Source organism: Bos javanicus, chromosome 1 (assembly GCF_032452875.1).
Source record: "Bos javanicus breed banteng chromosome 1, ARS-OSU_banteng_1.0, whole genome shotgun sequence".
NCBI lineage: Eukaryota > Metazoa > Chordata > Mammalia > Artiodactyla > Bovidae > Bos > Bos javanicus.
In genome coordinates, this window is record NC_083868.1 from 69,357,611 (window position 1) to 69,379,797 (window position 22,187).

Here is a 22,187-nt window from a genome sequence, read left to right on the forward strand (position 1 = left end):
TAAGAGAATGTAGGTGGGCTTTAACCACTTTGTCTAACTTTATAGAAGGAATCACTAAATGTTGCTGTCTTTTTCTAAAGAAGCCCCTGTTCCCCCCAAATAAATAATTTACTCTTTCAGTGCAGAAGGGCTAGTTAAAAAGACAGGATTTTCAGTGTCAACCAATTTCTCTGAAGTACCATCCAGCCTCAGAGTTTAGTTCAGTTTGAAGCATAGGGAACATCCCACACACTACAGACTTTATCAAAGAATAGCAGAACCGTGTTGGAGTGGCTGGAGTCCTACAGAAAGTCGAAACAGAGCTGAACTTGCCTTCTTTCTTCCCCACCTCCTTGGATCTCCACAGCCTGAAAACCTGCTCATTGACCTACGGATCCCAGTGCCTCGAGTGAAGCTCATTGACTTGGAGGATGCTGTCCAGATCTCAGGTCACTTCCATATCCACCACCTTCTGGGGAACCCCGAGTTTGCTGCCCCAGAAGTGATCCAGGGCATCCCTGTATCCCTGGGCACCGACATCTGGAGCATCGGGGTTTTGACATACGTCATGCTGAGTGGGGTCTCCCCCTTCTTGGATGAGAGCAAGGAGGAGACATGTATCAATGTGTGCAGGGTGGACTTCAGCTTCCCCCATGAGTACTTCTGCGGTGTGAGCAATGCTGCCAGAGATTTCATCAATGTGATCCTACAGGAAGACTTTCGGAGGCGGCCCACAGCAGCCACCTGCCTGCAGCATCCGTGGCTGCAGCCCCACAATGGCAGCTACTCCAAGATCCCCCTGGACACCTCCCGTTTGGCGTGCTTCATCGAGCGCCGCAAGCATCAGAATGATGTGCGCCCCATTCCCAACGTCAAGAGCTACATTGTCAATCGGCTAAACCAAGGCACGTAGCCATCTCCCAGCCCTCGTGGTTTCACATGGAAGTGCAGTGTGAACCAAAGCAAGACTGAATGTGTCTGTAAATAATTCTGTCCATCATTCACTCCATGTGGTTCTCTGGATTGAGAGATGTACCTCTTAAACCTCCTCAGTGGTTTGTCAAGGTCTGAGCCGCAGTGAAATCACCCTAAATCCAGGGACTTTCCAGAAGGTCGTTCAGAAGAGATACAGATGTAGAGTCACGGAAATTATTCAGAAGAGAGGCGGAGATAACAAGAATAGCAGCTGTTATGACATTTTAACTGTGTTCCAAAATGAGTGGTTAACTCGGCAAAACATAAGATCACTGAAGAAAGTATAAAGGTTCCTGCCTTTGCTGAAATTTTAAGCAAGAAGTTCTATTTAACAGAGATGTCATGTATGTCAACTGTGCCGGTTTAGATTACTTACATATAGTTTCTTAATAGGATACATGTACACATACAGTAAAAATATATCGCATTCAACTTTCAGAGTTTTATAATATAGAGATATATATGAAATCAATCTTAAGTAACTTTGAGTGCTCCAGTTAAGACAGTAACTTATGTACCGAAGCATTACATTGTTTTGACTAAGCACAATTAGATGACAGGTTTTGTTTTTTTTTTTTTTAGAGCCTTTTATAAATCTTGTATAGAACTATTTTACCAGAACCTGTGCATTAAGAGAAAGCAATGTTACCCTTTTGCAATCTGTGAGTGAGAAGATTTTTCTCTCAGTCACAGGTATTTGACTAACTTAGGTTCTGTTTATGAAATGCTATCCCCGGATTCACTGGCAGCTCAGAGTTCATCTGGCAGGAAAGCCTGCCAGGGAATAAGTCCAAATACAGCATGAGTTGTGGGGCTATTTTTTATGTCTACACTTGATTTGAAATAGGTAACGAGTAAAACAGGTTCATACAAAAGTGCAAATAGAAACCTTTCCTGCAGTTCCTGTGAAGAACGTACCCACACTTTCTGATGTCTTCTGCAGCTGTAGAATGCAGTCCTCAGAAAGCTAGCCTGCTTTATTTCTAACCCTTTATGGAAATGAAGGGGTGCTTACCAAAAGGAAGCAGCCATACAGGCCTTTCACAGGCCTGGTCCCAAGTCCTTTTTGAAGCCATGGAATAAAATCTGATACGTCATCCTAACAGAGCATTGAGTTTTAACTGCAATTGCAATATCTATCACTGCTCAGCCACCAATATTTCCCTGGACTAAAAGGACTAATTGCATTTTGAGGCCGACGCTGCTTTCTGGTATATATTCTCCATACAAGATGGTTATGAACTGCTTTTTTTTCCACTGGCGGAAAAAAAATTAAACCTGGGCATTTCGTGGTCTCTTTCTTTCTTTCTTTTTCCTCGGTTTTTGGGAGATTTGTTTTTGTGTTTTGTACATGAGCCATCTTTTGTTTCCTAGAATGTGTTTTTTAAATTACTCTTATGCAAATGCTATTTTAAAAAATATAACTTAAGTGTTTGTTCAAATCAGGTTTAATGGCATTGCTTCTCTCTTATAAAAAGACTGAGAAAATTAAAATCATGCAGCACAGAAGTGCAAGCAGAGAGTTTATGAAGGATAAATAGAACTATAAACCTATCTTAATGAAGAAGAATGATGGAAACTAAGCCTGAACTTTAATATATAAAATACTTATTCCTGCAGTGGAAATGTAGAATTAAAAATACTCATCATTCTTTTCCATTGACTTCAAAGTCAACTTCTTCATCCATGCTCCACCTCATCCCATCTAAGATTATAGACTAATAAATTAGTAGAAAGTACAAGCAATAAGACTAGATAGCACTTATGTATTTTCAGGATTAACCAAATAAGTGGAAACTGATTCTGACTGTATTTGTTTCCTAGTTTTCGAATGGCCCTGGGCCACCAAGGCTACTTCCTCAGAGCTCTCTAACCCTTCATTTTCTTCATTTAAACCCATAGTTCTATACCAATACTATATGATACAATATTTTGAAATTTAAAACAAGTTTACTAAAAACTCTTTTAGTAAACATGTCTTTGTTATGAGATATAACATAAAAGAAGAAAGCCTGGTCCCTCGGGCTCATCATGGGGTAGATACAGGCACTGAGGATTCTGAATATCTGTACAGTATGGCTTGGCAAGTTATTTTCCGTCCACTGTGGGTGAGAACTAAAAAGCCCCCTGCTGAATCTTTATGAGTTTTTATGACCATGTAGGAGACAAGCTGAGTTTTTGCTTGAGAAGGATAATGGTGTCCAGACTGCACAGGAGAGCATTAATGAAATTGTGCTGTAGGGAGGGCAAGAATGTTAGAGCCAAAGCATTTATAACAGCTTTCACATCAGAGTTGGAATGGTCCAGATGGAAGGCAAGTATGATTTTGTTAACTGGAGCCAAAGTACAATCATTAGAATAGAATGAATTTAATAGAGGCCCCAAGAGAAAGGGTATATATTTTATATGGTTTGATAACTGAAGAAAGCCAACAGGGAGACATCCTATCTGCAAAGCTCCTGGTCCTTCCCAATGAGGATGAGTCGATTGTGTTCCTGGTTCAGGAATTCTCTTTAGCAAGTTGGAAACAACAAGGAATCCTAGAAGATGGGCTGGGATATATACTCTAGTTGCTCTGTGGGCAACTGTGGTGAGGGATGAAGGATTAGGAACCACTTTCTTGTACCTATTTTGGCAGAGAGATTTATTACTTTGTGGTAGAGAAGAGGGGAGAGATGAGAAAATAGTCCCCTTCTAATTATGGTAATATTTGCAATCAAAACTTAACTAGGAATCAGTAAGAATGAACTTCCAGTTGAAATGGGAAAAATAAATATTGGTTAAAATCACAAGTTTCTTGCTTGGCTTATATCCATTGTATAGGGTTTTGGGTTTTTTTTTTGTATAAAGATGGGATGCAGAAAGAAGGAAAAGATCAGGGACAACCCACAATAATTTTTTAAAGGTATATATAGTAATTTACTACATCTTTTACATTGGTTTCAAATTAAACAGATTTATATCCACTTACAGCTGAATGTGAGAAAATTTTTAAGAAAAAAAACTGTAATGTTGGAGGTGTCCTTCAGGTCTCTCACAGCCATAAACACTCTTGGGGGGAACAGAGGAAGCAGAGGGAAAGCTGGCCGCACCGCTTTGTGGTTCACAAGTCTTTATAAATAGCAGTGCCTTTCAGAGGGGAGGATGGGAGACAAAGAAGTTCATTGTATTTAGACTGACTGATATTGCAGCATTTTTTCTTTAAAATATCTTTTAAATGAAACCATCTGAACATAGGGTGAGCCCAGGAGTTCTTGAGTTTCAACCTCAGCTGTTCCTGATTCGTCCTTTCTTACAGAAAGTCTGTTTTTTTCTGCCCCAAATATCCCCATTGTGAAAATGGGAGTTGGGGGAAGGAGGGAGGAATTAATCTTATAGGAATGTGGGGAAAATACCTTAGTTGGGATGTCTAGAAAATACTTTGATTTTTTAAAAAGTGCTACACACTGCCAGTGCTAAGAATTTTATTGATGGTAACTTTGAACATTCCAAGATTTCAATATTCATGTCTTTAGATACCATTTACAAACTTATGAGATTAAATTCTGTAAGTTGATTTTAATTGGAAGTACTAGGTGCTCTTTGTCTGAATGTTATTTGATCTTAGCCTGTAATTTCGATCATTTAAAAGCTTATTTACAGAAAAAGGTTAGGAGAGCTGATGAAGTGTTTGTCAATAAACTGTTTTCTCGAGTATGTCTTATGGCAGAAGCACAGAGTAAGATGCCCTCCAAAGCAACCATGACTCTCTTCTCAAGCTTTATGCTCTAGAAAAATTGACAGAGAAAAGCCCAAACAGCCACTTTCCTCACTGGGAGGGCAGAGATGAGAATAAAATATTTTCTGATATCACAACTCATTTCTTTAGAATCTCACAGGTTTCTATAATAAGAGGCAAATTAAATGCACAGGTGTAGAAATGAACTGTTAGTTTTTGGAGGGAAAACTTTGGATCTTTTTCTTTTTTTTAAGATAACTAGATGTTCTGGAAGTAGCATATTTGTTTTTCCATAGTCTCCATGATTTAGTGCTGGTGAGTCAGTTGTTACTTTTTTCTTGCCTTGTGGAAGAGCATGGACATTTAGATTTGTGAGACTACAAAGGGGCAAATATGTTATAAACTAGATGCTGGTTATTTCTGTATATTAAGTAAAACTTTGTCCCGTAAATTTGATAGAGGAGGGAAAAAGTGCAAACTCACCACATCCTTGTTCAGTTTTGAGAAATGTGGGGCTTATTTATTGCCCTCCTGTGTAGCATCTCCGTGGAGTCTGGGTTAGGCAACCACAGAATGTGAGCTTTCAGTGGGTTTATTAGCAGTACAGTTTTCTTAGGTATTTAAAATCTAGGGATCATTTGGAAATGAATAACTAAACCCAAGGTGGGGTTAGAAAAGGTAAGATGTGCCCATTCTCTACTAAGAAAAGGGGAGCTACTATGTTAATATACATTTTCTAAGTTCTTTGTTTCATTAATTCTAGAGGGTTAAAAACAGCTGAAATTTATCCATAGCATTAGATATCTTTAATAGAGAATATTATTCATGTGAGAAATATACACAAAAATAGTAGAACACAGGCCATATTTTCTATGAAAGACATTTCTTCCTCATTTTCAATATATGTAGAAGTTAGAAGAGAGGAAAAAACAATTACTCTAAGACAAATTTTCATCTTTAAGGGACATTTATGAAAAGATTGAAATTAATACTCATGGGCTATTGTGTTTCCTGTTAGCCTGTTTGCTGGGAGATTCTAAATTGTGGTCAGATTCTGTTTTTATTCAGATGAACAAGATTAACTGCTTATTCAGATAACTGTTATTTTGGATAATGAGGATGGCTGAAGAAATGGAAAAGAGTGCAAATGAATTTACTAGCTGATGAATAGCTAGTGTAAGAGTTACATCAATGCCCGACTTCCATCAAGAAATGAAGCCACATCTTGGAGTATTATGGGGACTGTTACTATGATCTCAAAGACTGTGGTTATGAATTTGAAGGTAACAAAACATACATCTTCTCTTACTAACTTAAGCCATATACGTCATCTCTATGATTGATTTTTTTGACCCCGGTGCTTTTACTTCTGTTTCTGCCAAACTTTGGCCTACTCTATGGGGAAGGTGAGTGAGTAAAACTAGTAGTTAGGACAAATGTGAAGACTGTGAAAAAACTAAACATGTTCTTCAGAACGAGATCCTAGTCAGAGAACAGTAGTGATCAAAGTGCAAACTGTTGGAAAATCTGGATATATGTACATCTGTACATGTATATAGTGTATAATATGTATGTATATGTTATTGCTCATATGCAGAAATCTATCCATTTGAAGACAGCCCAGGTGGATCAGTTTTCTAGTAGAAAACCATTTAGGGCCATTCAAAACCATTAGGGCTGATGGGTAGAGTTAGAGTCTACTCACTGGGGATTTATTTGCTGTCTTTTGAAGCTACAAAGCCAAATGAACAAAGCTTGAAACATAATGGGACCATCATTTAGGTTATTGTTTGCCTGGAGTCAGAAGAATCTTTATATTTGAATATTTAACAGTTGGTTTGCAAATTTTATTGGCACCTCTTGGTTTTGAGTGATTCCTCCCCACCAGATCGTTTGAGAGTTTGGGGGTGGGCTTCTCTGGCCATTCAGATAAAGGGCCTTATCCATAAGTGGACAGGTTTCCCCATAGGGACCATTACACATATACATATAAGTACATACTTCCATCAGGCTTGTAACAATTGATTTAAAATCACTCCACAGTATTGATAAATAGCTCTATATTTTCAAGGTGCAGAAGAATTCCACAGCCTTAATTATTTCAGTGTCTTGCTGGTCTGCCTTAAGTGTATCTTCTGGGTTTTTGGTTGTCTCATTATTTTTAAATTTTTCTGCAGTTGTTCATTTTGTATGCACACAATGTTGTTTTGTAAAGGTAGGTTGTAAATATTTTATTTGTAAGTCAAAATCACTCATGTGTAATGTTGTAAAGTGATGACTTGCTGTCTTGTTATTATCATTACAGTAAATGTTCTAAGTTATGGATGAAGCTTCAAAATGTACATCTCAAGTTATGCATTCCTATAAATATACTATATTAAAGATTATTTCTGGTGGTCTTCTGTTTTCTTTCGAATTAAAATGTCCAGTAAAAGAGTAATTTTTTTTGTTCTTCCTCCAAATATATGAAAGCCTTTGACAAGATGAAAATATTGCACTTTTATTAAAACACATTTTGCCCAGCATTTTGGAAAGAAAAGAACAATTTTGTAGCCTGAAGAAATACTCCAAGGCATTTCTCTATCTAAAAATGCCAAATAAGCCTCAATGTGTGTTGTTAACTTCATTCTGGTGTTTCATTTGGCAACTTAGTTAGAAAATTGTTAGGCCATAGGGGATGGATCTCACAAGTTTACACAATATATCGTGGACTCCAGGAGTCTGGATTAGACTGTGCAGACGTAATCAGGCTTTGAAAGAGTCTGTATGTGCCACCCAAATGCAAATGAAACTAATTCATAGTATATTGTCAATTAACTAGAGTGTGTTAAAATTTATACTGTAAAGGAAAAATCTCATTTAAAGTGGAGGGAGGAAGCCCTGAAGGAGGAGCTCTGTTGCACACAAAAGCACATACCACCCTGTGCACCTTATTTTACATCCCTGGGTAGGAAGAGGTTTACTTAACTTCCTTAGCATGAGGATGGAAGATTTTTTTCCTTGCCCACCAACAATGCAGCCAATGAAAAGCAACCAAGAAACTGTCAGCCCATAAGAAACTGTCACCACCCTGAACTCTTGATTTACTCCAAAGAACTTTCCTTCGAAGAAAACCCTCCCAATTTCCGGGGTGTCTTCATAAAGTAGCATTCCTCTCCTTTGTTCTCCAGGATTGCTTATGGTTTGCCACAGTTTCCATGCTGATAATACAATTCCTCTGCCATTCCCAAATAAAACTCATCTTGCTGGTACAGTAACTGGCCATTTTATTCTTTAGGTTGACAAGTATTAGGGATTGAAGTATTATGATTAGTTTATTTTGCAAACAAGAATAGAAATATCTTAAAGTTTGGTTTCCATTTCATCAAGATTTTATTGCATTTATTTGAAACGAGAACTGTCAAAAGTATGGGCTCCTTCACGCTGGCTGGTCATCTTGTCTTCACAGAAAACACAGACATACATCAAGAAAATAAAACAGAAATAACAATCAATTTCAGTTCAGTTCAGTCGCTCAGTCGTGTCCGACTCTTTGCAACCCCATGGACTGCAGCACGCCAGGCCTCCCTGTCCATCACCAACTCCCAGAGCTTACTCAAACTCATGTCCATCGAGTCGGTGATGCCATCCAACCATCTCATCCTCTGTCATCCCCTTCTCCTCCCGACTTCAATCCTTCCCAGCATCAGGATCTTTTCCAATAAGTCAGTTCTTCAAATGAGTCAGAATCAATTTGATGAGTAACAAGTATGAGCCTTATGGTTTTAACGGTAATTATCTTTAAAGTATTGCCATCTACCCATAAAGGGAATTTCCTCTAAGGAACTGATTTGTGAATACAAAATATGCTTAGATTTTCAGAGTGGCTGGCATGATATTCCTCCTGGATAACCTTGATACCAAAGTATAAATTCATCTTCCTCTTTACTTGGGACCCGGAGCCGCGCGCAGCCAGCTACCCCGCCCAGCCGCCGGAAAAGGGGGCGGAAGAGGCGGGACTTCTCAGGTGGCGTCATCGGGCGCCGCGGCAAGCTGAGGTTTGGAGTTTGGAGTGAACTGGGAGAGCGGGACCATGGCGGCGGCTGATGCCCTTTTGGGGTCATTGGTAACGGGTCTGTACGATGTGCAGGCTTTTAAGTTTGGGAACTTCGTGCTGAAGAGTGGGCTCTCTTCCCCCGTGTACATCGATCTGCGGGGCATCATATCTCGACCGAGTATTCTGAATCAGGTACCTACCGGGGAAAGGAAAGAAGAGTGTTTCGTGGCGTGAATGGGGACCAGGGGGAATGGAGTGGAGTGACGGAAGCTGGGCTCTGGGTGAGATCAAAAGAGCCAAGCAGGAGGGCCGACCCTGCTTCGGCTTGGGGGAGTTGGTTTGCGAAACCCAGAGACCAGGAACTGTTAGGCTCTTTAGGATCTAGAGGGCAGCCTGCTCGTAGACTCGCTTGGCTTTGACACGTGCTTTGCAGCCGAGTCAAGGAACCCAGTTTGGGGCCTTGGCTGTCACAGAAGTAGTTGAAGTTCTGCGTATTCAACTTCGTGAAAATGGGACGGGGAGGAAAAGGTGGGTGAGGGAAGAATTTAGTAGCTTCTTAAATACTTGGAAAGGCTCTTGCTAGGAAAAGGGGATTCGATTTTGAACTTTGTGGCCAGGAGCAAGAATTAAGGCCAGAGGGTGGACATTTCATGCAGGCAGTTCTTTGGTGAATAAAAGGGAAAAACTGTGTAGAAGTTAAGAGATTTCTAGCACATTGCTTCTCAAACTCATATGAATCACCTGGAATTTTGTTAAAATGGGTAATCTGATCGACTGATTGAGTACATCTGAGGCAGGATAGGAGGTTATGCTTTCCTCACAAGCTGCCGACCCAAGCTGCAGATCACAGTGTAAGTAGAAGGGTCTAAATGTGCTGTTTAATAGGGTTTCCTTGCCGCTTGCGTGTATCCAACATTATGGGTTGTTGTTGTTGTTTTGATTGCGCTAGGTCTTCCTTGCTGCCCATGGGCTTTGTCTAGCTGTGGTCACCAGAGACGACTACTCTGTGCTTGGGCTTCTCGTTGCTGTGGATTCTCTTGTGGAGCTCAGACTCTAAGCACTCTGACCTCAGTAGTTGTGGCACGTGGGCTTAGTTGCTCCGGGGCATGTATGATCTTCCCGGACCGGGCGTTGAACTCCTGTCCCGTGCATTGGCAGGCGGATTCTTAACTTAAAAGTCCCCGGAATTTTTAAATTTAGTCACATGCGACTAGTGGCTACCTTTTTAAACAGTGAAGATACAGAACCTTGCCATTGTCACAGAAGTTCTGTCTGGAAGACGTGTAAAGCTTTCTCCACCACTAAGGGTTTATGTTCACCCCTTGTGAACCCCACTCTATGAGGTTATTACAAAAAGATCTCAAGCTCTAATTGAAGTGGGTTAGAATGTTCTCGCCATCCAGAATCTTGCTATGGTGCATTTCATCAGTGCTGAGAAAGTGAATGATTAGGGATCTTATTTTGAAAAATTGGTTTATTTTTGAAGAAGTCATCAGTTTACAGATGACTGAAAATTATCTTTTGATACTAGATGTTGAGGTTTGTGTGTATGTGTGTGTTATTTTGGGTAGTTAACTCAGAAGGAGCTCAAAACACTGAGAGGTCTGGCTATAACAGAACTCTTTCATGTCTGCTTATGTATGTAAATAGGGTTTCTTATTATTTGCACGCCCTAAGACACAATAGAACTTACACTGAACTCTGACTTCCTAATAGTAAGTAATAGTTATACTAGATACATAAATTAATTGCCAGGATCTGCTGCTGCTGCTGCTAAGTCGCTTCAGTCGTGTCCGACTCTGTGCGACCCCATAGACGGCAGCCCACCAGACTCCCCCATCCCTGGGATTCTCCAGGCAAGAACACTGGAGTGGGTTGCCATTTCCTTCTCCAAGGCATAAAAGTGAAAGTGAAGTTGCTCGGTTGTGTCTGACTCTCAGTGATCTCATGGACTGCAGCCTACCAGGCTCCTCTGCCATGGGACTTTCCAGGCAAGAGTACTGGAGTGGGGTGCCATTGCCTTTTCCAAATTGCCAGGATCAGGTACTACTATTCCTGTTACTGAGCAATGCATTTTCAAAATAATATGTTTTATGCTTCTATCAAAATTTGCAGATTATGTTTTAATTCATTTTATGATCATAACAATTGTAATAACATAGAAATTTTAACCTTTAGAGACTTATGGTCATGGGAAAATTTTTTAAATTTAAACAATTTAAAATTTCAGTTTACATACATTTTTGTTTTGGAGAAGTATCATAGAACGATCAGTAGAAGTTTTTCAAGCATAAATGTATATTGCATTAGAATAAAATTCTCTGGAGATAATGAAATGAGAATATGAGTTCAAAAAAGTGTAAATTTTTCCAGGTTTCATAGTTAAGCATTTTCATGTTGCAGTTTGTTTTGTTTCTGGCTCCCTGAAGTCTTAGTAGTGGTATCCAGGATCTTTAGTTGCCTTGTGTGGAATCTAGTTCCCAACCCCATCCCACTTCCCCCACATTGGGAATGCAGAGTCTTAGCCACTGGCCCAATACGGAAGTCTCTCTCTCTCTCTCTTTTTTTTTTTTTTAAAGCAGATGTTGCGTATCAAATCAATAAGGCATTTGGACTTAAAAGAATGATGTAACAGTTCTAGAATAACATGTTAATTTTTTCAGGACTCCAGAAGTTACATTTTTTGCCACTTAAAAATATTCATAAATTTTTCAAATCTTTAGAAATACAGGAACAAAAAAATTTGAACACCTCTGATATAGGTCACTTAGTAATTCTTTGCTTTTCTTAAAATAAGATGGTGTTGGGTGGGAATATGCATTGTAGTGTTACAATGTGATGATTTTTGTGGGAAAAGATTATCAACTAGTGGCTCTGTATTTATGAGAACTTTCAAAAACACTTTGGTGTATAGTCTTTTGTTGATTTTTTAAAAATTGAGATACAGTTGACAGATAACATTAAATTTGTTTCAGGTGTATGTAATGACTGTGTATTTGCATAATCATTGCCGCAGTAAGTGTAGTTAACATAATTGCAATCTTTTTCTTGTGCTGGGAACTTTCAAGATCTCTCAGCAACCTCCAAATATGCAAAACAGTATTATGAACTCTGGTCACTATGCTGTGTGTTATAATACATTTCCATGACTTATTTATTTTATAATTGGAAGTTTGTACCTTTTGAATTCCTTCACCCATTTTGCCTCTCCCCTACTCTGCCTCTGGCAGCCACCAATCAGTTCTTTATATCTACTATTTCTTTTTGTGTTTATAAGACTCCACATGTAAATAAGATCATGAGGTATTTGCCTTTCTCCATCCATTTCGCTTAGCATAATGCCCTTAAAGTCCCTTAATGCCCTAAGTGTTGAGCCAGTGGCAATGTATCACCTTTTTCGTGGGCGAATAATATTCCACGTCGTGTGTGTGTGTGTGTGTGTGTGTGTGTGTGTGTGTGTGTGTGTGTGTGTGTGTGTGTGTATGCACATACCACATTCTCTTTATCCATTTGTTCATTGATGGTTGTTTTGCAATTTAGGTTGTTTCCACATCTTGGCTATTGTAAATAATGCTCCAGTGAACGTGGGGGTGCAGATATCTTTTTAAGGTAGTGTTTTCATCTCCCTTAGGTAAATATCCAGAAGTGGACTTGCTGGGTGACACGGGAGTTCTGTTTTTAACTTTCTGAGGAACCTCCATATTACTTTCCACAGTGGCTGCACCAATTATCATTCCCACCATAAGTGCAGAAGGGTTCCATTTCCTTTGCATCCTCACCAAAACTTATTATTTCTTATTCTTTTGGTAATAGCCATTTGATATCTCATTGTGGTTTTGATTTGCATTTCCCTGATTATTGGTGATTTTGAGCATCTTTGCATATGCTTCTGGGCTATTTGTATGTCTTGTTTGGAAAAAATGTCCATTCAGATCCTCTGCTCATTTTTTTGATCAGATCATTTTTTATTATTGAGCTCTATGAACTCTTTATATATTTTAGATACTAATCCCTTTTCGGGAATATAATTTGCAAATACCTTCTGCAGTTCAGAAGGGTACTTTTTTGGGGGGAGGGGGTGTTGCTGATGGCTCCCTTTGTTCTGTGGAAGCTCTTTAGTTTGATATAGTCCCATTTGTTTATTTTTACTTTTGATGTCTTGGCCTTTGAAGTGAGATCCAAAGAAATGTCACCAAGAGTGATGTCAGGGAGCTTACCAGCTGTGTGTTATTCTAGGAGTTTCATGTTTTCAGGTGTTACATTCAGGTTTAATCCATTTTGAGTTAATTTTTATGTATGGTGGATTATAGCAGTCCACTTTCATTCTTTTGCATGTGGCTGTCCTGTTTTACCAGCAGTGTGTTATTAAAGAGACTGTCCTTGCCCATTGTGCATTCTTGGCTCCTTTCTCATAAGTTAATTGAAATAGGTGCTTGGGTTTATTTTTAGGCTCTCTATTCTGTTCTGTTGATCTGTTGTTTGTTTTTATGCCAATTAGTTTTGACCACGATAGCTTTATTAATATAGTTTGAAATCAAGGAGTGTGAAGTCTCCACCTTTATCTTTCTTTCTCAAGGTTGCTTTGGGTATTTGGGTGGCAGAAAGTGAAGAGGAACTAAAAAGCCTCTTGATTAAAGTGAAAGAGGAGGGTGAAAAAGTTGGCTTAAAGCTCAACATTCAGAAAACTAAGATCATGGCATCTGGTCCCATGACTTCATGGCAAATAGATGGGGAAACAGTGTCAGACTTTATTTTTTGGGGCTCCAAAATCACTGCAGATGGTGACTGCAGCCATGAAATTAAAAGACGCTTACTCCTTGGAAGGAAAGTTATGACCAACCTAGACAGCATATTGGAAAGCAGAGACATTTCTTTGCCAACAAATGTCCGTCTAGTCAAGGCTATGGTTTTTCCTGTGGTCATGTATGGATGTGAGAGCTGGACTGTGAAGAAAGCTGAGCGCCGAAGAATTGATGCTTTTGAACTGTGGTGTTGGAAAAGACTCTTGAGAGTCCCTTGGACTGCAAGGAGATCCAACCAGTCCATTCTGAAGGAGATCAGCCCTGGGATTTCTTTGGAAGGAATGATGCTGAAGCTGAAACTCCAGTACTTTGGCCACTTCATGCGAAGAGTTGACTCATTGGAAAAGACTGATGCTGGGAGGGATTGGGGGCAGGAGGAGAAGGGGACAACAGAGGATGAGATGGCTGGATGGCATCACTGACTCAGTGGACGTGAGTCTGAGTGAACTCCGGGAATTGGTGATGGACAGGGAGGCCTGGCGTGCTGAGATTCATGGGGTCGCGAAGAGTCAGACACGACTGAGCGACTGATCGACTGAACTGAACTGATGGTTCCAAAGAAATTTTAGGATTGTTCTATTTCTGTGAAAAGTACTATTGGATTTTTGATAGGGATGGCATTGAATCTGCAGATTGCTTTGGGTAATGTGGACATTTTTACAATATTAATTCTTCCAAATATGAGCATGGAGTATCTTAATTTGTGTCATGTTCAATTTTGTTCATTAGTGTCTTATACTTTTTAGTGTACAGGCTTTCACCTCCTTGGTTAAATTTATTCTTAGGTACTTTGTTCTTTTTGAGGCAATTGTATATGGCATTGTCTTCTTAATTTCTCTGATAGTTTGTTGTTATTCTGTAAAAACACAACAGATTTTTGTATATTGATTTTGTACCTTCCAACTTTACTGAGTTCGTTTATTCTAACAATTTTTTGTGACGTCTTTATGGTTTCCTAAATATAAAATCATGTCATCCACTTAGTTTGGAGAAGGAAATGGCAGCCCACTGCAGTATTCTTGTTTGGAGAATCCCATGGACAGAGTCCACTGGCAGGCCACAGTCCATGGCATCGCAAGAGTCGGAATGGACTTAGTGACTAAGCCACCACCAGCACTTGGTTCCTCCTCCCTTTCCAATATGCATGCCTTTTATTTCTTTTTTCCTGCCTAATTGCTCTGACTAGAGCTTCCAGTACCATGCTGAGTAAAAAGTGGCAAGAAGGAGCATCTTTGTCACGTTTCTGATCCTAAGGAAATAGCTTTCAGCTTTTCACCATTGAGTGTGATCAGCTGTGGGCCTATCGTATGGCCTGTATTATTCCATCTCTACCCATTGTTCAGTCTTTATCAGTGGTGGTTGAATTTTATCAAGTGCTTTTTCTGTACCTATTTAGATGACCGTATGATTTTTATCCTTCTATTTAGATGACCGTATGATTTTTATCCTTCATTTTGTTAATGTGATGTATCACCTTGATTTGTAGTGTTGAATCATCCTTGTATCCCTGAGATAAATCCCACTTGATCCTAGCTTATTATCTTCTTTATGTATGGTTGAGTTTGGTTTGCTAATATTTTGTTGAAGGTTTGTACATCTAAATTCATTATCAATATTGACCTGTACTTTTTTTGTATGTGTCCTTGTCTGGTTTTGGTATCAGTGTAATGCTGGCCTTGTAAAAGGAGTTTGGGGACATTCCCTCCTCTTTTTAATGTTTTGGAAGAATTGGAGGAGGATAGGAATTAAGTCTTTTTTGAATAGTAAAATTCAGCAATGAGGGCATAGGGTCTTAAACTTTTGTTTGTTGTGAGTTGTCTGTTTGTTTATTATTGATTAATTCTTATTATTTCTCCTATTTATTCATTATTTCTAATTATGGTTCAGTCTTGGAAGACTGTTTCTAGGAATTGATCCATTTCCCAGGGTATTTGTTGACTTACAGTTGTTTATAGTCACCTCTTAGGAGCCTTTTATTTCTTTGGTATCAGGTGTATATGCTCTTTGATTTCTGATTTTATTGATTTGAGTTCTCTTTTTTTCCTGGTACTTTAGCTAAAGGTTGATCAATTTTGGTTATCTTTTTAAAGAACCAGCTATTAGTTCATTTATTTAAATTGTCTTTTTGGTCTCCATTTATTTCCACTGTGATCTTTATTTCCTTCTTTCTGCTACCTTTGGGCTTCATTTGTTCTTCTTTTTCTGCTTTGTTTAGGCATAAAGTTAGGTTGTTTATTTGAAATTTTTCTTATTTCTTGAGGTGGGCCTGTATCATTATAAACTTTGCTCTTAAAACTGCTTTTGCTGAATCTTATAGACTTTGTATGGTTTCTTTTAATTTTCATTTGAATTAAGGGTTTTTTTTTTTTAATTGTCCTTTGATTTCTTCATTGACCCACTGGTTGTTCCATAGCATATTGTTTAATCTTTATATATTTGAGATTTTTCTTGTTTTCTTCATGTAACTGAGTTCCAGTTTCATGCCATTGTGGTCAGAAAGATACTTGATATGATTTCAGTCTTCTTAAATTCCTTGGGAATTGTTTTGTGGTCTAACATATGATCTATCCTTGAGAATCTTTCAGGTACACGTAAAGAGTGTGTATTCTGTTGCTTTGGGATGGAATGTCGTCCATCGGGTCTGCGTATTCTTGGTAGGAAGTGTTCTCCTTTAAGCACTTTGACTATATCATGCCACTTGCTTCTGGGCGGCAACGTTTGCTGAGAAATCTGCTGATAGTCCTAATGGGGTAGGGGGGTTGTTCTCTTGCATAACAAGTTGTTTTTCTCTTGCTCCTTTAAGATTCTCCCCTTGTCTTTAACTTTTGACATTTTAATTATGTTCAGGTTTTTTGGGGTTCATCTTCTTTCAAACACTCCTAATTCTGGATGTCTGCTTCCATCCCCGAGTTAAGAAAGCTTTCAGTCATTCTTTCTTTCTTTCTTTTTTTAACGTTTTTATTTTATATTGGTAGCAGAGTTGATTAACAGTGTTGTTAGTTTCAGGAGTACAGCAAAGTGATTCAGTTATATATGTACACATGTATCTGTTCTTTTTCAGATTCTTCTCCCATGTAGGTTATTATAGAATATTGAGCAGAGTTGCCTGTGCTATGCAGTAGGTTCTTGCTGGTTATCTGTTTTAAATATGGCAGTGTGTGTATATTCCAGACTCCCAGTTTATCCCTCCCCTCATCTTTCCCTTTGATAATCATATGTTTGTTTTGTAGTCTGTGAGTCTATGTTTTGTAAATATGTTCATTGTCTTTTTCTGTCTAACTTAATTCACTTGATATGATAATCTCCAGGTCCGTCCATATTACTGCAAATGGCATTATTTCATTCTTTTTAATTGCTGAGTAACATTGCATTGTATATATGTACCCCATCTCTATCCATTTATCTGTTGATGGACACTTAGGTTACTCCCATTTCTTGGATATTGTGAATAACACAGTGGTGAATATTGGGGTGCATGGATCCTTTTGACCCATGGTTTTCTCTGGATCTATGCTCAGGAGTGGGATTGCTGGATAATGTCATAGCTATATATATTTTTAGTTTTTTAAGGAATGTCCATACTGTTTTCTGTAGTGGCTGTACCAATATCCATTCCCACCAAAAGCATAGGAGGGCTCCCTTTCTCCAAGCCCTCTCTAGTATTTGTTGTTTGTAACCTTTTTGCTGATAGCCATTCTATTCTGGCTGGTGTGAGGTGATGTCTCATTGTAGTTTTGATTTGCGTTTCCCTAATTAGCGGTGTTGAGCATCTTTTTATGTACCTCTTGGCCATAAGTCTGGCTTCTTGGGAGAAATGTCTGTTTAGGTCTTCTGCCCATTTTTTGATTGGGTTGTTTGTTTCTTTGATACTGAGTTGCATGAGGTGTTTGGAGATTAATTCCTTGCCAGTTTCATGGTTTGCAGATACAGTCTCCCATTCTGTGGGTTGTCTTTTCATTGTGTTTGTTATTTCCTTTGTTGTGCACAAACTTCTGAGTTTAATTAGGTCACATTTATTTAATTTTTGTTTTATTTCCATTACTTTAGGAAATGGATTGGAAAAGACACTGCTGCAATGTGTGTCAAAGAGCATTGCACATGTTTTCCTGTAAGAATTTTATAGTATCCAGTCTTATATTTAAGTCTTTAATACATTTTGAGTTTATATTTGTATATGGTATTAAAGAGTGTGCCAGTTTCATCGCTTTACATATAGCTGTCCACTTTGCCCAGGACCACTTATTGAAGAGACTGTACTTTCTCTGTTACATATATAGTCTTGCCTCCTTTCTCAAAGATTAATTTACCATAAATGCATGGACTTTTGTTCGTTAGTTTTTTACTCACAGTTTCAATTTCAATACTTGTGATTGGTCTGTTCATGCGTTCTATATCTTCCTCATTCAGTCTTGGGAAATCTTTCTAAGAATTGTCCATTTCTTCTAGATGGTCCATTTTATTAACTTACAGTTACTTATAGTACCCTCACGATCCTTTGTATTTCCTTGGTGTCCACTGTAACTTCGTTGTCATCTCTAATGTTATCGATTTGAGCGCTTTCCCCTGTTTCCTGGACGAGTCTGGCTAAAGGTGTATCACTTTTGTTTACCTTTTCAAACAACCAGCTTTTAGTTTCATTGGTCTTTTCTATTGTAGTCTTCATCTCTACTTCATTTATTTCTGCTCTGATCTTTATGATTTCTTTCTACTAACTGGGTTTTGTTTGTTTTTCTTTCTCTAGTTTGCTTTATGTGTAAAGTTAGGTCATTTCATTGAGACTTTTCTTACTTCCTGAGGTAAGATGGTATTGCTATAACTTCCCCTCTTAGAACTGCTTTTGCTGCGTCCCATAGATTTTGAATCTTTTTTTTTTTAATGTGTATATTTTTAGGCTGCACCAAGTCTCCATTGCTGTCCATGGGCTTTCTCTAGTTTTGGCGAGTGGGGGCTGCTCTCCGAGCTGCCCGGGCTTCTCGTTGCAGCGGTTTCTCTGGCGGAGCTCGGGCCCTAGGCGTGCGGGCTTCAGTAGTGTGGCACATTGGTGTAGCTGCTCCACTGTATGTGGGGTGCCCCCAGACCAGGGATCAACCCGTGTCCCCTGCACTGGCAGGCGGATTCTTAACCGTTAGAACACCAGGGAGGTCTGTGTTTCCGTTTTCTCTTGTCTCCAGTCATTTATTCTTTGATTTCTTCAGTGAGTTTAGTAACATTGTTTAGCTTCCACGTTTGTGTTTTTTACAGTTTTTTTTGTCTTATCTTTTCTAATCTCATAGTGTTGTGATGGGAAAATATACTTGATATGATTTCAGTTTTCTTAAACTTACCATGGCTTGCTTTGTGGTCCAGCATGTGATAAATCCTGGAGAATGTTCCATGTGCACTTGAGAATGTGTATTTTGGATGGGATGTTCTTATAAATATCAATTAAATCAGTCTGGTCCGATGTGTCATTTAAGGCATGTGTTTCCTTATTGATTTTCTGTCTGGACCATCTCTGTTGATGTAAATGGGGTGTTAAAGTCCCCCACTATTATTGTGTAGCTGTCGATTTCTCCTTTTATGGCTGTTAATATTTGCGTCATATATTGAGGTGCTCCTATGTTGGGTACATATGTATTTACAGTTGTTACATATATAGTGTACAATGTGAATGTTCTCAGTATTTTTTTCTTTAGATTCATTCATTCATTTCTTCAGTATTGAACCGGTGCCTACTATGTGCTTGGCAATGGCTAGCAGTTTTTCTGGTTGGTAGTTTGTGAAGGGCTTGTTTATTGGGTTGGAGATTTTTTTCGATCTAAATGAGAAGCATCCACTCGCTGGGATGTCTCCTCCCTTGCTTTTTTCCCTTAGTCACATCCAAGAAGGGCAAAGGAAGAGCTCTAAACAAGAAGCACCTGGCCTCACCCTTTGTGGCACAAGTGGTGAAAACTCCCTGGCAGAGGCCCTGGGCTGAGAGCAGGGAGAAAAGGAAATCCTTGTGCATCCAAGCCTCTGGGTAGGACAGGACTGTGTTAATTAAGACAGTCAAGACAGGAGGCAGGAAGACTTCTAGGGAGCTTGGGACTCCTTGGAGTTAGAATCTGTTAGAAGGTCTTGATGTCTAAAAAATGATCATTGGTATTAAAATAAGTGTTACAGTTTTTTCCCACCTAAAGTTATGTGTCCTTTGGAATTCTTTCAGCTTTTTTAGTATGATGGGCATTCTGAATAATGGGGTGTGGGACTGAAGCAGAATTTTAAAATATCATGTGAGCAGATTCCATGTGTAGAGAAAGAGATAAAAGAATCCCCTAATCGTAGACAGTTGTTTCACTTTCATGCACGAAGTCCTCCGTAAGAGAGGGACTTTTAAAGTCTCTTGAATTTGTTACAATATTGTTTCTGTTTTATGTTTTGGATTTTTGGTGGTGGGATTATTAACTCACCCACCAGGAATTGAACCTGCACCCTTTGCATTGGAAGGTGAAGTCTTAGCCACTGGACTGCCAGCGAAGGCCCTGCCTACTCTTAATTACCAAAGATGAGACTTGAATGAGCTGATATCCTGGGAAAGGGGACAGAACTTTTTTTTTTTTTAACATACCTGGAGCTCTGGAGAAAAAAAAGCAATACCTGGGCATTTGTATTTTTCAAAAAGTTTCAAGATAATTCTGATATGCATCTGGATTTTGAAAAGTGATTATAGGTTTCTGTATTGTAGTTTTGGTGACATAGAGTTCTATTATTTTTTCTGCTGACCAATTGTGATCCAGTGATATTAAGTAATAATTACATGATCATAATAGTAAAAGATGTTTTATCAGTTTTCATAATCAATAGCCAGACCAAAAATAGAAGATAATTACATGGGAACATGATTAACTTAGCAATATGAAATAATTAGATACAATTTGGGGGGTCCGGCAGAGTGGTATGGTAAGTGGAAGTCCATACATGCATTTGTTTTCATCAGCGAAGCCAGTTGTGTCTTTGGTCGGTGCACTTAATCTATTTACATTTAAGGTAATTAATCGACATGTATGATCATATTACCATTTTCTTAATTATCTTGGGTTTATGTTCTGTAGGTCTTTTCCTTCTCTTGTGTTTGCTGCCTAGAGAAGTTCCTTTAACATTTGTTGTAAAGCTGGTTTGGTGGTCCTGAATTCTGTTAACTTTTGCTTGTCTGGAAAGTTTTTGATTTCTCCATCAAATCTGAATCAGACTTGGTGGGTAGAATATTCTTGGTTGTAGGTTCTTCCTTTCATCACTTTAAATATACTGTGACATTCCTTTCTGGCTTGTAGAGTTTCTGTTGAAAAATCAGCTGATAGCCTGATAGGAGTTCCCTTGTATGTTATTTGTTGTTTTTTCCTTGTTGCTTTTAATATTTTATCTTTGTCTTTAATTTTTGTCAGTTTGATTACTATGTGTCTTGGAGTGTTCCTCCCTGGGTTTATCCTGCCTGGGATTCTCTACTTCTTGGACTTGGTTGACTATTTCCTTTCACAATTTAGGGAACTTTTCAGCTATTATCTCTCCAGATATTTCTTAGGTCCTTTCTCTCTTCTCCTTTTAGGACCCCTATACTGCAAATGTTGGTTGTTTAATGTTATCCCAGAGGTCTCTTACAGTGTCTTCATTTCTTTTCATTCTTTTTTCTATATTCTGTTCTACAGCAGTGATTTCCACTATTCTGTCCTCCAGATCATTTATTCATTCTTCTGCCTTATTCTGCTGCTGATTCCTTCTAGTGTATTTTTCATCTGTTTGTTTGTTCTTTAGTTCTAGTAGATCTTTGGTATTCTTGCATTTTCTCCATTGTTTTTCGGAGATCCTGGATCATCTTCACTGTCATTATTCTGAATTCTTTTTCTGGAAGGTTGCCTATCTCCACTTCATTTAGTTGTTTTTCTGGGGTTTTATCTTGTCCCTTCATCTGGGACATAACTTTTTACTTTTTCATTGTGATTAACTCTCCATAATATGTTTTTTCCTTTAGCCACTGTGGGACTGTGCTGCTTCTTGCTTCTTCTGTCTGCCCACCGGTGTTTAGTTGCTCAGTCATGTCTGACTCTTTGCGACCCCATGGACTGCAGCACGCTAGGCTTCCCTGTCCTTCACCATCTCTTAGAGCTTGCTCAGACTCATGTCCATTGAGTCAGTGATGCCATCTAACCATCTCATCCTCTGTCATCCCCTTCTCCTCCTGCTTTCAATCTTTCCCAGCATCAGGGTCTTTTCCAATGAGTCAGTTCTTCAAGTTAGGTGGCCAAAGTATTGGAGTTTCAGCTTCAGCATCAGTCCTTCCAGTGAATATTCAGGACTGATCTCCTTTAGGATTGACTGGTTGGATCTCCTTGCAGTCCAAGGGACTCTCAAGAGCCTTCTCCAGCACCACAGTCCAAAAGCATCAATTCTTCGGTGCTCAGCCTTCTGTATGGTCCAACTCTCACATCCATCCATGACTCCTGGAAAAACCATAGCTTTAACTATATGAACCTTTGTCAGCAAAGTAGCGTCTGCTTTTTAATATGCTGTCTAGGTTGCTCATAGCTTTTCTTCCAACAAGCAAGTGTCTTTTAATTTCATTGCTGCAGTCACCATCTGCAGTGATTTTGGAGCCCAACAAAATTAAGTCTGTCACTGTTTCCATTGTTTCCCCATCTATTTGACATAAAGTGATGGGACCAGA

General features: G+C 38.9%; 2 protein-coding genes and 1 long non-coding RNA gene across 11 annotated transcripts in view; 2 read left to right on the plus strand and 1 right to left on the minus strand.

Moving 5' to 3' along the window:
- The window catches only part of KALRN (kalirin RhoGEF kinase), a 689,867-nt gene extending 682,808 nt beyond the window's left edge, over positions 1-7,059 (plus strand). For all 9 annotated transcript variants that reach the window (XM_061408919.1, XM_061409480.1, XM_061409007.1 and 6 more), the window contains one exon: positions 347-7,059. In XM_061408919.1, the coding sequence (XP_061264903.1) occupies positions 347-892 (546 nt within the window). In that variant the 3' untranslated portion in view covers positions 893-7,059. The remainder of the gene's footprint in view (positions 1-346) is intronic.
- Positions 7,060-8,020: 961 nt separating this feature from the next.
- Positions 8,021-8,649, minus strand: LOC133244042 (uncharacterized). Its single transcript, XR_009735292.1, has 2 exons — positions 8,268-8,649; positions 8,021-8,112 (listed from the first exon to the last, which is right to left on the minus strand). It is a non-coding gene; the product is annotated as an uncharacterized LOC133244042 (long non-coding RNA).
- Positions 8,650-8,671: 22 nt separating this feature from the next.
- The window catches only part of UMPS (uridine monophosphate synthetase), a 50,146-nt gene continuing 36,630 nt past the window's right edge, over positions 8,672-22,187 (plus strand). Inside the window, exon 1 of the mRNA XM_061410670.1 lies at positions 8,672-8,900. Within this exon, the coding sequence (XP_061266654.1) occupies positions 8,745-8,900 (156 nt within the window). The 5' untranslated portion in view covers positions 8,672-8,744. The remainder of the gene's footprint in view (positions 8,901-22,187) is intronic.